Source organism: Chiloscyllium punctatum, chromosome 17 (genome assembly GCF_047496795.1).
Source record: "Chiloscyllium punctatum isolate Juve2018m chromosome 17, sChiPun1.3, whole genome shotgun sequence".
NCBI classification, from domain to species: domain Eukaryota; kingdom Metazoa; phylum Chordata; class Chondrichthyes; order Orectolobiformes; family Hemiscylliidae; genus Chiloscyllium; species Chiloscyllium punctatum.
In genome coordinates this window covers 95665467-95682050 of record NC_092755.1, presented here as the reverse complement: position 1 = coordinate 95682050, position 16584 = coordinate 95665467, and the positions used below count along the sequence as shown (strand labels likewise).

The window sequence follows — 16584 nt, the reverse complement described above, 5'->3', positions numbered from 1 at the left end:
AACTGACTGAATCTGGAAAGTTCTCTCCACAAGCAACCTGGGTAGTTCCCTAGAAACAGCAGGTAATTTCATTGCACTTGGAATTGTGGGTATTGTAATGTTTCCCTCAAAAGCCAATTGTAAATTCCAATCACACAGAAAAACCTAAACATTCAACCCAGTAAGCCAAGAACTCAGATTTCCAGCACATGACAGAAAAATACATAGATACAAATCTCACATTCATCCCAAGATGAATTTATTTCAAAAAGAAAGAAAGGAATCTGTTATAAACGTAACATGGTCTTAATAAATAATACACAGACTGGAATTGGAGAACAGGTAATAGATATATTAATTTAGGGTTACTGAAAACAACAAATGTTGAAAATCACAGTGGGTCAGGAAGCATCCATGGAGACAGAGCAAGCTAATGTTTCAAGTCTAGATGACCCACTTCCAGTCCTTTGTCTGTCATCATGTCCTCTCTCCTTTCCTTCCACTCCAGTGGAACTGTCTGTTCTTTCCAGTCTGGCAGTTAGACACACCATTGTTCTGCCACTCTCACATTCCAAACACTTAATGTGCCCTATCAACACCCTTTCTCCCCCAGCACTGCACCCCCGGCCCCCCCCCCCCCACCCCCCAACTACAGCATAAATGCTGCCCCCTCCACAGTTCATATTTTTTTCCAGATGCAAAATGTTAGCTTGCTCTCCCTCATGGATGCTGTCTGACCTGCTGTGTTCTCCAACATTTTTTGATTTAAATAAAGGGTGACCTGGTGACTGGATACCGGCCTTGTGGAATTATTTCAGATATTTTCACATCTTTTTATACAGTACTCAAGATTGTGTCAATCCGTTTCTTGTCAGAAGTTTAATTGCAGGTCTAACTCAACCAAATATCAAGTCCAATTTATTTGTCATTGTGGTAAATCTTATCTGACTCTTAACAAAAAAATTCTTAAATTCTTAAAGATAAGGGCCACTTCCATATGACATGAGGATAAGAGAAAACTGACCAGGCTTTGTTGCACAATGTGGCCCTCACAAACTATTACCATATATCTAATTTTGATACATCAGATAGATGGCTTGATTTTCCTTTTGTAAAACAGACTTACTACTCCAACTTACTGTGTCCATAATTGTTTAATTTAACCACAATATTGCTATTTTCATGTTAAGTAGAAGTTTAAATTCAGCTAATATATGATGTGTGCCAACTACTTATGATATATCAACATGCTAAGAATAACATATTATTGTAATCAGTATTATACACGTGTTCAAAATAAATAACATAGAAGAATAAAGAAGCTACTTGTGTAATCGATGGTTCCAGATGTATCTGGATCTGCAAAACAAAACAAAGGAAAGATTTATTTCCAATAGTTTTAAAACATTGTGATCAATGCTTAACCAATCTATATCCTCCTGCAGGCTCTTTGCGTAAGCTTCACCACTTGTCTTTCTACCATTCTTTGTGAAATCTGAAAACTTGGCTACAGTATATTCAATTTTCTCATCCAAATCATTAATATATATTGCAAATAACTGTGGTCCCACCACTGATCCCTGTGGCACAGCACTAGTTGCAGGTTGTCATCCTGAAAATGCCCCCTTTATCCCAATTTTGTGTCTTCTATTGGTTAGACAATCCTTGTGTCATGCTAAACTACTACCTCCAAAACTATCTTATTTAAGATGCCTAACATATGGTGCTTTGTCAACACCTTCTGAGAATCCAAATATATTATATCCATTGTTTCCTCTTTACCTGTCCTCTTTCTTCCCAGCTCAAAGAATTCTAGTAAATTTCTCAAGCATAATTTCCCCTTTAGAAAGCTGCGTTGGCACTGCTTGATTATATTTTGCATTTCTAAATGCTGACAGGCTAAGTCTCATGTGTGTTTTTGAGCAGAGATAGATAGGTTCTTGATTAGTAAAGGGATCAAAGGTTACAGGGAGAAGGCAAGGGAACAGGGTTGAGAAACATAGAAGCCCTGATCAAATGGGTGAACTGATTTGGTGGGCCAAATGGTCTAATTCTGCTCCTATATCTTATGATTGAATGGTAGCAATACACTTTACTTTAAGCGAGATTCAACCTAAGGTCACCAATATTTCATATTCTGATAATTTACAAAATTTTAAATCCAACCATTCAGCTTGGACTGTTATTGGGTGCAAGTGAATTTATAACTGTCCTACTTCGAGCTTCAGTTCATTGCCTATTCAGTTGATTGCATAAATGTGGGAGAGGACGAAAGGCAATGATTTTGGGACTGAGAGGTTCAACCAGCAAAAGGTGGAAGAGAAGGGAAAATTTATTCCCAGACAGCAAGAAATAAATAAGGAATAGCAAATGGGACAAGAAGCTGCCACTAGGATCAGAGAAAATGGCAAGAAATGTTGGGAAGGAGGAAAGCAAGGTTATGTAATTCAAGTAGGACTAGGGATACCAATGGACAAAATTAGAAGCATGATAGTAAATAGGTGTACATCAGTACTTCCCAAACATTGCCATTATGCTCCTATTTTGTTGCTTAAATATTGTTGCTACTCCAGAACTTTGAGGAGAGGGTGATGACAAACCCATAACATTGGGGGAAGGGAAGAGATGAGAGAACTGTGAAAGCGAAGGTAGGGGGAAGAGTTGAACGATCTGTCAGAGCAAAGGTGGGTGGAGCTCTTTAATAGAGTTTTATAAAAATAAAATATACCTATTTTCCACTAAGTTTTGCAAAACAGCAATGTGGCCTCAAGGACTGGCCATATCCACTATTTTAAAATCTGCAAATACTTAAAGGAACCACGCAAATGTTAGCATTCCTTATGATCTTCAGAGCAGCCATTGCTGCTAGTTAGATCATGACTCTAGACATTGAGCTGGCAGCCCTACTGGGTGGGGCGGGGGCGGGGGGGGGGGGCGGTGGTTGGGAGAGGTGGTATAACTGACAGTTTAAGATGTCCTAATATACTTCAAGGTTGGAGTTGGAAGTAGATAATCCTCCGTCTGCTCCCAAATAGTTAAAAAGACACTTTCTTGGGAGTGAAACAATACAGGGATGGTTTAAATATAAAAACCATTCAACTAACCAGCTTAATTTGGCTAACCAAATAATAAGTGAAGAATCACTTTAAAATTAAAGTTGAAAAGATATCCAAATCTTCAAAACATAAGGAAAGGTAAAAGGCTACGTTTCAGTTGGCTATCAGTAGGGTTAGACAGGTGGTTTATGGAACAATGCACTTTCTGACCCATAGGAGAAGGTAAGGACTGCAGATGCTGGAGATCACAGTCGAGAGTGTGGTGCTGGAAAAGCACAGCAGGTCAGGCAGCATCCAAGGAGCGGGAGAATTGACGTATCGGGCATAAGCAGGTTTTCCTGATGAAGGTCTTCTACTTGAAATGTCGATTCTCCTGCTCCTCGGATGCTGCCTGACCTGTTTGCTTTTCCAGCACCACACTCTTGACTTTCTGTATTATATCTTGAATATGCAAATCGAGATCTAAGCTGGGTTCCAACAAGGCAGAAGCAGTCATGACAGGAACATATTAAAAATTGTCAGAAATAACCACGAAGTTTACAATTGTGCAAGAGTTTTAACATCCTGAGCCAAGCTTCCAAGGCATTATACACAGTGAATGCATTTTAAATCTCTCTCATTAAACATTCATCCTACTTCCTCCATATTTCAAACTGCAGTGTTTCACTGATCTGAAAGCAGTTTAGCCTTATGTAGATCCTGTTGTTCCAATTAATACAAGCATTTTGATAACTGTCTTTTGAATTAATATTTGCTAACATACATTTGTGAATTTTTATCCAAATCCCACAATTTTGTAATACTGAGTTCTAGTCATAAGTTTTCAAATGAAAAACAGTACTTTCCTTTTCAAGGTCACTTATTTAGAGACCATATCTTATTTTTCTGTACTGTTGAATGCATATTGAAGTGGGAAAAGGACTGGAGATAGTTGATGTTTTGCTGTACTTTTTCAAAGCAAATGCCCTGGCAGTGATTGCAAGTGCCATTTACACAGCTGATTATTCACCCAGGAGTGGAAGTCTGGCTACAAACAAGATGGAGCTAGCAGGCTGTGTATGAACAGAGCTACAGCTGGCACCAAGTTATAACCAGCATTTCATCTTAATTTACTCATGGGACACAGGCATCAATGGCTGCCCAGCACTTTTTGCCCATCCCTAATTTTTTTAAAGATTAGATTAGATTCCCTACATATGGAAACAGGCCCTTCAGCCCAACAAGTCCACACCGACCCTCCGAAGAGTAACCAATCCAGACCCATTCCCCAACCCTATATTTATTCCTGACTAATGCACCTCACACTATGGACAATTGAGTATAGCCAAATCAATTGACCTGTATATCTTTGGATTGTGGGAGGAAACTGGAGCATCTGGAGGGAGAACGTGCAAACTCCACAAAGACAGTCGCCCAAGTCGGGATCAAACCCAGGTCCCTGGCGCTGTGAGGTAACAGTGCTAACCACTGAGCCAGCCCTTGCCACCCCCTTGTCTTTGGGAAGGTGGTAGTGAGCTGTCTTTTTGAATTGCTGCAGTCCAAATGCTCTAAGTTCATCCACAATGACCTTAGAGAGGGAATTCCAGAATTTTGATCCAGCTTCAGTGAAGGAATGGCAATATATTTCCAAGTCAGGATGGTGACTGGTTTGGAGGGTAACTTGCAGATGTTGATGTTCCCATGTTCCCAGTCATCTGCTACCCTTGTCCTTCTAGATTGGAAATGGTTATAGATTTGGAAGGTCCTGTCTAAAGATCTTTGGTGAATTTCTGGGTCCATCTTGCAGATAATACACACTGCTGCTTTTTCACATTGATTGGGGGGTAGGGGGGAAGCAGATGTTTGTGGATGTGGTGCAATCAAACGGGCTGCTTTGGCCTGGATGGAGTCAATCTTCTTAAGAGTCATTGGAGTTGCAACCATTAATAAAATGGGGAGTACTCCATCACACTCATGACTTGTGCCTTGCAGATGGTGGACAGGTTTTAGGGAGTCAGGAGATGAGTTACTCAAGCAGTATTCCTAGTCTCTGACCTGCTGTTGTAGACATTTCATTTCTGTGGCAGTTCCAGTTGAGTTTCTGATCAATGGTAACCCAAAAACCTTGATAGTAGGAGATTCAATGATGGTAAATGTAATGGGGCACTGATTAGATTGTCTCCTATTGACGATGGTATTGCCTGACATTTGTGAGGTGCAAACATTACTTACCACTTGTCAGCCAAAGCCTGGATAGCTCTAGATCTTAGTGATTTGAACATGGACTGCTTCAGTGTCTGAGTTGTCACAAAAGGCCTTGAGCTTTGTGCATGGGGGACAGGATGTATATGTATTTGGAAAGGCAAGGGCTGATGAGGGATAGTCAACATGGCTTTGTGTGTGGGAAGTCACGTCTCACAAACTTGATTGAGTTTTTTGAAGAAGTAACAAAGAGGATTGGTGAGGGCAGAGCGGTAGATGTGACCTATATGGACTTCAGTTAGGCGTTTGACAAGGTCCCATGGGAGACTGATCAGCAAGGTTAGATCTCATGGAATAAAGGGAGAACTAACCATTTGGATACAGAACTGGCTCAAAGGTAGAAGACAGAGGGTGGTGGTGGAGGGTTGTTTTTCAGACTGGAGGTCTGTGACCAGTGGAGTGCCACAAGGATTGGTGTTCTGTCCTCCACTTTTTGTCATTTACATAAATAATTTGGATGCAAGCATAAGATGTACAGTTAGTAAGTTTGCAGATAACACCAAAATTGGAGCTGTAGTGGACAGCGAAGAGGGTTACCTCAGATTACAACAGGACCTGGACCAGATGAACCAATGAGCTGAGGAGTGGCAGATGGAGTTTAATTCAGATAAATGCAAGGTGCTGCATTTTGGGAAAGCAAATCTTAGCAGGACTTATACACTTAATGTCAAGTTCCGAGGGAGTGTTGCTGAACAAAGAGACCTTGGACTGCAGGTTCATAGCTCCTTGAAAGTGGAGGCGCAGGTAGATAAGGTAGTGAAGAAGGTGTTTGGTATGCTTTCCTTTATTGGTCAGAGTACTGAGTACAGGAGTTGGGAGGTCATGTTGCGGTTGTACCGGACATTGGTTAGGCCACTGTTGGAATATTGCATGCAATTCTGGTCTCCTTCCAGAACATCAGAAAGATATTTTGAAACTTGAAAGGGTTCAGAAAAGATTTACAAGGATGTTGCCAGGGTTGGAGAATTTGAGCTATAGGAAGAGGCTGAATAGGCTGGGGCTGTTTTCCATGGAGCGTCGGAGGCTGAGGGGTGACCTTATAAAGGTTTACAAAATTATGAGGGGAATGGTTAGGGTAAATAGACAAAGTCCTTTCCCTGGGATCGGGGAGTCCAGAACTAGAGGGCATAGGTTTGGGTGAGAGGGGAAAGATATAAAAGAGACCTAAGGGCAATGTTTTCACGCAGAGGGTGGTACGTGTATGGAATGAGCTGCCAGACGATGTGGTGGATGCTGGTACAATTGCAACATTTAAGAGGCATTTGGATGGGTACATGAATACAAAGGGTTTGCAGGGATATGGGCCGGGTGCTGGCAGGTGGGACTAGATTGGGTTGGGATATCTGGTCGGCCTGGACAGGTTGGAGCGAAAGGTCTGTTTCCATGCTGTACATCTCTATGACTCTATAATCATCAGCAAATATTCCCACTTCTGACCTTATGATGGAAGAAAGGTCATTGATGAAGCAGCTGAAGATGATTAGGCCTAGGGCACCATGCTGAGGAACTCCTACAGAAATGTTTTAGAGCTGAGCTAACTGACCTTCTACAATCACAACCTTCTTCCTATGTGCCAGGTATGACTCCAAACGGCAGAGAACTTGCCCTAATATCTATTCATTCCAGCATGCTAAGGCTCTTTGATGCCACACATGAGCAAATGGAGCCTTGATACCATTCTCACGTGACCTCTGGAAATCAGCTCTTTTGTCCATGTTTGAACCAAGGCTATAATGAGATCAGGAACTGACTGGCTCCAGTGGAAACCAAACTGGGCAACGCTGTACAGGTTATTGCTCAGCACACGCTGCTTAATAGTTGTTTGATGGCACCTTCCCTCATTTTACTGATGATTGAGATAGACTGATGAGGCAGTAATTGACTAGGTCAGATGTATTCTGCTTTTTGTGTCCAGCATATACCTGGGCAATTTTCCACATTGTCAGGTAGAGCTTGGAAGAGCTCTATGTGCTGGAAGAGCTGGAAGAGCTTGGCTAGGGGAGTGGCAAGTTCTAGAGCACAAGTCTTCAGTATTGTTACAAGATTGTCAGCGCCTATTGTTTTTGCTGCATCTAGTGCCTCCAACTGTTTCTTGATACCATGTGGAGTGCCTCGAATTGTCTGAAGGCTGGTATCTGCAATGCTGGGGATTATGTAGGAGACCGAAATGAATTATTACTTGACACGTCTGGCTGAAGATTGCTGTGAATGCTTCATTTATATCTTTAACACTGAAGTGTTGGGCACTTCCATCACTGAGATGGGAATATTTGTGGAGCCTCCTCCTGCAATGAGTTGTTTCATTGCTCATCACAATTTATGGCTGCATATGGCAAGACTGCAGAGCTTAGATCTGAGTCTGGGATCACTTAGCTCTATCTATCACTTGTGGCTTCTCCTGTTTGACACACAAGTCCAGTTTGGTAGTTTCACCAGGTTGACACCTCATTTTTAAGTATGCCTTGTGCAGCTCCTGGGATGTCTCTTGCACTCTTCATTGAACCAATGGTTGATTCCCTCGCTTGATGGTAATTGTTGAGTGGAGGATTTTCTGGGCTATAAGGTTGCAGGTTATGCTGAAGAACAATTCTGCTTGATGGCCCACAGCGGCCCATGGATAATTTGATAGATCTATTCAAAATCTATCCCATTTTATACAATGGTAGTGCTACCTAACATAATGGAGAGTATTCTCAGTGTGAGGGCTATGATGATAAAGGCCTCCTACATGCCAACAAGTATGAGATTGGCTTCAAGGCAGCTGAACAGATTTAGAATGTGAATGGTTGACAGAAATCATTGGACCCGTGAAAGGGAAGCTGTTTGTGCTCTGCAGTAAAAAGCATTGCAAGGCTAAAAATAGCCAGTTTATTTCCCTCTTCCAGTTGCTATAAGCTATTACTTTTAATTAACAAGTCAAAGTCAACATTTGCATCCCGTGCCTCCTAGAAGCAAGTGAAAGCATGAAAAGAAGACTAGAAATTTGCACTCTGATCAGTATAAGAATCACAACAGCAATTTCTCTGGTCAAGAACTAACGAACTGCTTTCCCAGTCTTTGCCTGTAACACACAGTTTTTATATGTCTGTGTAGAGGTGGAGTTTATCGGGGGTTTGAGTTTTAACCTGAAGAGTGAAGTGTGACTGGTTTATAATTGTTTGTCAGTAGTTAGAATCTATTCTTGTCATCAACAGAAATTCTTATTAAGTACAGGAAACGTATTTGAGCTTTCTGACACCTTGGATCTAAAAGACAGGTAAACTGGGGAACTTAGCATAAAATCTTTCATCTTTGTGACAACTCCAGAAATAGCAGAGCTTGATTTATAGCATACTACCTTCGTGAGGCATAACTGTTATAAAAAAATATAAATTGTGTGAATAATCTGTAGCTCACTTTGCGTTATTCAATAAAATTAGCATTTTTGATTTAATCAATCCATAACAAATGATCAATATCTTATGACAAATAAAAATAAATAATGTTCAAATTATTCATTTAATTAAGGTACCTGGAGTTGTTAATCTGAACATAGTTATTCAAAATAAGTAATCCGAATTTTACAACAATTTCTAGAATCTCCACATTGGTAGACAAATATGGAAATCAAAAATTATGGTGCTGGAAAAATACAGCCGGTGAGGTAGGATCTGAGGAGCAGGTGAGTCGACGTTTTAACCATAAACTCTTCATTAGGAACGTGGAGGGAGCCCAAGGGGACTGAAAGACAAACGATGCAAATCCTGTGCCCACACCTCCCCCCTCAATTCAATCCAAGGCCACAAAGGATCCTCCCACATCCAGTAGAGATTTTCCTGCACTTCCAAACACCTCATCTCCTGTGTCCATTACTCTCAAATGTGGTCTCCTCTACACTGGGGAAATGGAACACAACTTGTGGAACGTTTCAGAGAACATCTCTGGGACACACACATCAATCAACCCCACTACCCTATGGCCAAGCACTTCAACTTCCCCTCCCGCACCGCCAAGGACATGCAAATTCTGGGCTTCCTCTACCGCCAAATTCTAGCCACTCAAGGAAGAACACTCCATCTTCCACCTTGGGACCCTCCAACCACACGACATCAATGTCGATTTCACCAGTTTCCTGACCGCCCCTACCTCCACCTTATCCCAGATCCAACCCTCCAACTCGGCACTGCCCTCTTGAATTGCTCTGCCTGTCCATCTTCCTTTCCACCTCTGCTCCATCCTCCACTCTGACCTATCACCATTTCCCCCCACCTTCATCTACCTATCACACTTCCAGCTACCTTACCGCCAGCCCCAGCCCACTCCCATTTATCTCTCAGCCCCCTTATAGCCCCCACCCCACATTCCTGATGAAGAACCAATGCTTTAAATGTCGACTCTCCTGTTCCTTGGATGCTGCCTGACCAGCTGTGCATTTCTAGCACCTCACTTTTTGACTCTGATCTTCAGCATCTGCAGTCCTCACTTTCACAGAGAAAAATATGGAAACCCAGAAAATGCTGTCAACAATTCTACGCTTCTCCAGAGGGAGGTATTGTTAAGCTTCCTACCCACTCCAAGACTCTAAACAAAGGAAAAATCTATGAATTGAGAAGAACTTCCAATCTTACACTGCTAATCTCATTGTAAAAAAAAATCAAGTTTAAATTTTATTGAATGAGGTTGAGCTGGGAGTTTAAACAGTGGAATAAACTCACAATTATTGCTTCACATTCTCACTGGTGCGAAAATGATCATCTCATATTTAGGTTGTGAAATGTCAAATTTCTTAACTGTCATAAAAATTTTTTTAAATATTTCGAATCTTATCATTTTGGTTTCTATCAATAATTTAACTTCTTAAATAAAATCATAATAATTTATTTCACTATCTGAAAATTTAAAGTGAGGGATGGAGTGCTTTTAAATGTCTGGCTTGCTATCTAGGATACTTCATTGTGCTTACTTATTTACTGCTTTCTTACATTATTGTTGTTGCATACCTTGAAATCCTCAATTAGCCAGCACATCCAAACTGGCAACCACACTTTGTTGGTGGCTTCTTTCAAGATAGTAGTGAGCACCATTGCTTCACCACAGTTTGCAAAATCCAAGCCTGTATGATCATTGCAATTTAAAAATTGTGACCCCAAAAGCAATGGAAATTTAACAACAGCCATGTGCTTGGCTTTAAGCTTCTTGGATTAAAGAATTATTTTGGCTGAAATTTATGTTATATCTCTATGAAAATGAGGATTTTTAGAAGCTTAAAAAACTGACAAGTTACATAGTAACAGTTTGATCATTTTTTAAGCACTTTATTTTAAACTGACTTGGCAGATCTGAAAGTGCGACAATGCTAAATTGAATCCTCCTGGCATGAACAGTTAACTGCTGTTATAGTTATTTTCCAATCAATCTGTTCAGAATATTATTTCATATTTCTAGAATAGGTAGAACTTGAGCAGGGAACTCGATTTAGTGTCTGGGACTTGACCACTGCAGCACCAGAGTCCTCTCAATTAACTGTTGTTATATCCCCATCCAATCAGCACCCTGTTCTCATGCTCTATCAAACATCCTAATTCTGACGAGAACAAGACGAAAATCTTCAACTTGTTGTCTCCGTAAGCACAAAGGCAAGAAAGCCAATATGAAAAAACTAACCAGAATGAATTAAATAAATATTGGAAACGAAAGGTTAAATAATATACTGATAGTAATACTGTATGTAATTGAAAAATTTTATTCAGTTTAATGTTTCCTTTTTGTACATTTGGCTTCCAATCTATAATTTCCAAATGCAATCATTCCTCTGAATCCTCAAGGGTTCCGTTCCTGAAAAAACTTGCGAATGATAAAATTCGCAAATGCGGAGCTCATTTAAAAATAAGTTAACATTGCAGACACGTGATTTTTTTACCCGCAGATGTTGAACGTTGTTACTTATTTCTTTGCACAGATAGGTGAATTCATGTTTCGTCAACTCACGGAAAGAGGATTTACCGTATACTTCCAATTTATGTACATATATTGTAATCGTGCATGAAGAGAAATAATATGAGTCTGTCTTTACTGGTAGTTACTGTTAGTATAGACTCGATGGGCCTTTTCTGTGCTGTATGATTTTCTGAGAAGAGGGCGTACGGAAGGGATCAAAAGAGTTACGAAGTGGTGGTGGAAAACAAGACTAGTAGTGAGAGAAATAAGAGGAGGGTTGGAGAAGAGTAGGGAGGACAGAGGAGTAGAATATGAAAAGACGGGTTGATAGCGGTAAAATATGCAACAATAATAGAATGGCTACAGCACAAAAAATGGTATTAATTTCCCATTTCAGTTCTAAATGTCTGACTCTTGATCCTGAGATTAAAATCTCTGGCTCTCCACTAGCCAACCAAGGGAATGTCCTTTCAAAATGTACTAACAAGACCTTTAAAAATATTTCTATGCATGTGAATGATTTTACCACTGTTTGTCCTAAACTTAGAGAATACACACCCTTTCTGCTCTCCTTCCCCTCCCTCCCACACCTACTCATCTTTTTCTGGCCTTTCTCACTCCTCTTCTTCCCCAGGTTCCTGCTGCTTTCTTCTATTTAACAAATAAAAAACAACAATATTTCATAGGAACAGGCCATTCAGCCCTCCAAACTTGCATGGGCACATTTTGTCCTTCTATACTAAAACTGTCTTCACTTACAACATAGTATCCCTCTACTCCCTTCCTATTCATGTATTTGTCCAAGTGTTTCATTAATACTGCCATTCTGTCTATCACACCCTCTGGTATCCACTCACCACCCTTTGTGTGAAAACTTTGCCTGCACATCTCCCCTCAATCTCATCCACTATCTTACTTAATCTCTTTACTCCTCTTCAAATGACTCCTTCCCCCTCTTGCCCTACCTACTCTGATTATTTTCTCTCCCCTTCCCTTTTGCTGCCTAACTACCTTTCCCCTCCTCTTCCTCTCATTACCTTTCCCATCATTTACTCTCCCTTCTCTTCTATGCCTTCTATCCTTTCTCCCCTCTTACCCTTTTACTTCTTCTACCTCACTCCACCTCCTGGCGTGTATTCCATCTGCCTACCTGTTCCTCTTCTCACTATTTACAGTATATCCTTTTCCACTCGCACATAGCTTCATTACCTCTCTTCCATTTACCTGTCAACACCCCCTTTTCCTTTACTTCCTCTCCTCCCCATTTACTTTTCATCTGTCCTATTCTCACTGAACTTCTTCACACCCTACTTTCTTTCATACCTTCTCTCTTTCTTCCCTTTGTCCACTGTTTCCCACATTTCCTTCTTTACGTCCCTTTTCCAACGCATCAGGGCATTCCTCAGTCCCTAAAAATATAGTATTCACAGAAGCTGCCCTCAAGTTGAAGCAGTGCCATCTAAGTGTTGACAGCGAAACATCTGAAGTAATGGCTTTCAGTGTGTGGTTCAGTCAACTAGATGCCATACTTGTCTTTCTTGCACCCAAGAGAAAAGCAAAATACACTTAAATCAAGTGACATGATTCTTGCCCACCTGCTCACAGCCCCAGTTCATTCCCTTTGAGTCATTTAAGTGGCCAGCAGCAGGCAACAAGGATCAAGTACTTCTGAGAAATCGTGCACACCAAGTATTTTCTGGGTCATCCATGTTGCCATCATCATCAGAGAAGCAATGGTAACTATCAGCAATGCACTCAGCAGAACCTAAGATCAACAAAGGGCCCAGGATCACACACGAGTAAGGACAGGATGGGGATCGAAGTGAGGAGATGTTGGCTGGTGGGAGGCAAAGACAAAGAAGTCAATGGAAAGACTTGGAGGTGATTCCCAGGAGCCTTCATTTTCTTGATGCGAGATCTCTTGATTAGGCAGAGTGTCTGACAATCAGAGTCTGCCCCAGCCCTGGGAGCCCTAAGCATACAACAGGTGATTGTCTGGTCATACCAACAGTTATATTTTAAAACTAAAATTTTCCAATTCTGAAATGGCCCTATTTTGCTACTAATCTAAAACATAACTTGTTTTGCCATGCCCAGTGTGATAACTTGTTATTATATCCAAAATTCAGTATTTATTGAACATAGCACATTAAAAGAGAATGAAGTTACAACTGTTTCCGACTTGGAGACAATTTATCTGTCTTCTGCACATTCCCAGCAAAGAACAATTGATGCTTACACATAACAATTAACTTCCTCGTTTAAAATTAACTGGTCATTTATATATGCACAACACATCCACAATCTATACTATGTATTAGAAGATAGAAATAAAGCATAATCATTACGAAATAATTTATTATTTAGCCATAAACACATCAAATTGCACCTAATGGTTAGAAGTTGCAATTTTTTCGGGAAAAAAAGTCTGCCAAAAATTTCTATCTTTGGCTCATAGATTAAGCTCGCCTATTATTTTCTTATTTCTTCCTATTTCTGCAGAAGCATGACTTTTGAACTTAAACTTTGGGTTCTAATGGTTTTCGCTTGTTTTTTTTTCTAAATATTATCATCTACTATCACCCCGTCTTACTCTTGGCTTAATACATGTTTTGTCTTGTGCATCTTGGTTTTTTGATGTCAACAATTCCCATATTCCACCCTTTCCAAAAATGAGGAATACACCATCTGAAGGTAAGTAAACAAAATGACACATACATTTACTATCCGTAACAATGATGGATTCTATTCCAAGTCCACACTCTGCAACCGTGCTGTCGTCCTCCAGCTGTATGTGACCATGCAAGAGCTTCAACTGACTGGGCTCCAAATTGAACGGCTCATAAGAGGTCCTGTTAACCTCGTCGATTAAATTTATTTTCACATCTTCTATTGTGTCGGTCGGTTTTGTATCGACAATGATCTGATTTCCATCTACCATCATAACAGTTAATTCAAAAATATTTGAATCGTCGTCGTCTTCGTCAAACATCCTGGTTTATGGTAAAAATAATATACAGCAATAAAAAATGGGCCGATATTTCGCTTATCAGGTAGCCCCTTCCTTTTCGAAGGCTGCCCGTTTTGTTCGCGGAAACCGCCCTCGAGCAGAAGCGGCGCCGTCAAAGTGTGAACAGAAGCAGCCGGCCAGCCGCAATGGAGCATGCGCTCCGGCACGCGGCACCAACCGTCAAATCCTGGCGCGCGCTGATGCTGTTATTTAAATTTAAACTGCGCGTTCAAGACGGGCTAGTACAAAATTGCAAAGAGGAAGGGGAGAGGAATTTATCACACTTCAAATATTTTATATATGGAAATACATAGCAATAAAACAGTTACAGCAAATGTTTACCTTTTGCAACCCCCTTTTCGACTGTTCCTTCTTCCAACTCTGTCAATGCCAATGATGTGGAGTATCACATACAAAGTTCTTTGGATTTTTTCTTCCGATCTGGAGACCAATGCATCATCCTGACAGACTACGGAGAGCGATACTACTTTAGGAATTCAAAACTCTGGGCCCATTGATTATTTAAAATTTGGTGGATTGTATGGTACCACATTACAATGTAAGGTCAAATATGAAGGGGGCGTTGTTCCTTTTGCCAATTATAATACAATTTACAAGGCTTCTGGTAGAATCTCGGATTCGTGATCGGTGGTTATGCTGATTTGAGATTTCGCAGGTAAACCTACTATCTTCACTCCGAAATGAACAAAAACCTGCAACCTATTCTAAAAGATTAGATTTAACAGCAATCTAGGTTTGTTCAATATGTCGTTTCAGTTGCATGACACCTAGACCTTTTGCTATAAATTCTCTTATGATCCTGCTCCACATTACTTGAGGCAGCACCCCTCCAAAAGCTAGTACTTCCAAATAAACCTGTTGGACTATAACTTGGTGTTGTGTGATTTTTAACTTTGTTCACTCCTCAATACAGGAATGACGTTGTCCAGTCAACTGGTTTGTAGAACTTGAAGATGGTTAAGTAGTGTAGATGATGTAGGCACCTCACCGGCCAGATAGATGGTTGTAAGCTCTTTAAATTATAAGATTTCCTCTGTAAATGTTTTAAATGAAGAGGAACGGGACGTGTGCCTGCCAAAATCTGAGGATTTGACTCTATACTAATTTCTATGATTCGGCTAGCAGTAAGTCCACAACAAACAAATCGAACCAAAACACAAAATATCAGCAGTTGGTGCCAGCATGTTACACAAAGGCAGAAACAGTTGGCTCTGCTTCAATATTTGACCAATGCGGTGAACTCTTAAGAATTGAACTCTCAAAAGATCAAGAAGGAAACTCTTCAATTTGCTCTGAGGATAGTCCATGCAGCATTGCCCAACATATGTGAGTATCAGAAGATACTGTATCCATATTTCATATATAGAACATGTAAAATATTAAATCAAGTCACTAAAAATAAAGTCTTAATCAAACATTTATTGCAGCCATTTCCTACACTTTGAACCTGTTTGTATTCAAAGTAAAGGATTTCTAATTATTTTCTATAATAATTCCACATGAAGGCAACATGTTACAATATCCAAAGACACCCCAGAGACATCATTGTGAGCAAGCACAGAGATTGAGTGTGCTTGAAGTCAAATGTAGATAAAACTGGCAGTTACTACAGTTGCTAATTAATTCAGTTCTGATACACTTGATATGAAGCAGATGGTTTTCTCTAAACATTTTAACATTCATATACAGAAATTCTAAACCTCAGCTACAAAAAGCTTTCCATTGTTGGTGATAAAATCACTAGGATCAAGGAAATTTTGCCATATCATTGTTTATAAACATGCAATTTACAAAGCATAGTTTATACTGTACAAGTGTGTCAATGAATTTAGTTTTTCACACAGGCGATCACAGAAATTCAGTTTCCACCTTCTTAAAGTCACAGGAAAATTCATTTGTAAACTGATCCACCAACAAAAAACTTGTTCTTTATTTATGAAGTTATGCTGAGAATCAGTAAAAAGTGATTGATGATTATGTTTTAATCCACTCAACTTCACTCAATCATGTGGGTTGTTATCAAAATATTCTTTACAGTGAACAAATTTAGTTCTTCAACCCAGAGATGGATGAGCCCATAGGCGTTCCATTGATCTGTTCATATATTTGATTGTTGAATGTGAAGTGTGTCATCAAACACATACTTTGAGCATGCAGTCCTTGTTGATAGGTTCCCCGTCGTGTGGCCTGTCCAGGAAGTTGGTTATTGTCTCTCTAGCTAGAGATTTGTGAATTGAAGGAACATTATACTCACAGGGACCATATTTACAAGAGAGGAGGAAACCAATCATCAACTCCCATTCCTGGGTGTGATGGTACTCAGAACACAGAGCAGTGACTATACCACAGAAGTGTACAGGA

At 40.2% G+C, this 16584-nt stretch overlaps 1 protein-coding gene across 1 annotated transcript in view; it reads right to left on the bottom strand.

Moving 5' to 3' along the window:
* The window catches only part of LOC140487661 (uncharacterized), a 183076-nt gene extending 168798 nt beyond the window's left edge, over window positions 1–14278 (bottom strand). The window contains exons 1-2 of the mRNA XM_072586944.1: window positions 13911–14278; window positions 1306–1338 (exon numbers count right to left, since the gene is read on the bottom strand). Coding sequence (XP_072443045.1) covers window positions 1306–1338; window positions 13911–14184 — 307 coding nt within the window. The 5' untranslated portion in view covers window positions 14185–14278. The remainder of the gene's footprint in view (window positions 1–1305; window positions 1339–13910) is intronic.
* Between the last annotated feature and the right edge of the window lie 2306 nt (window positions 14279–16584).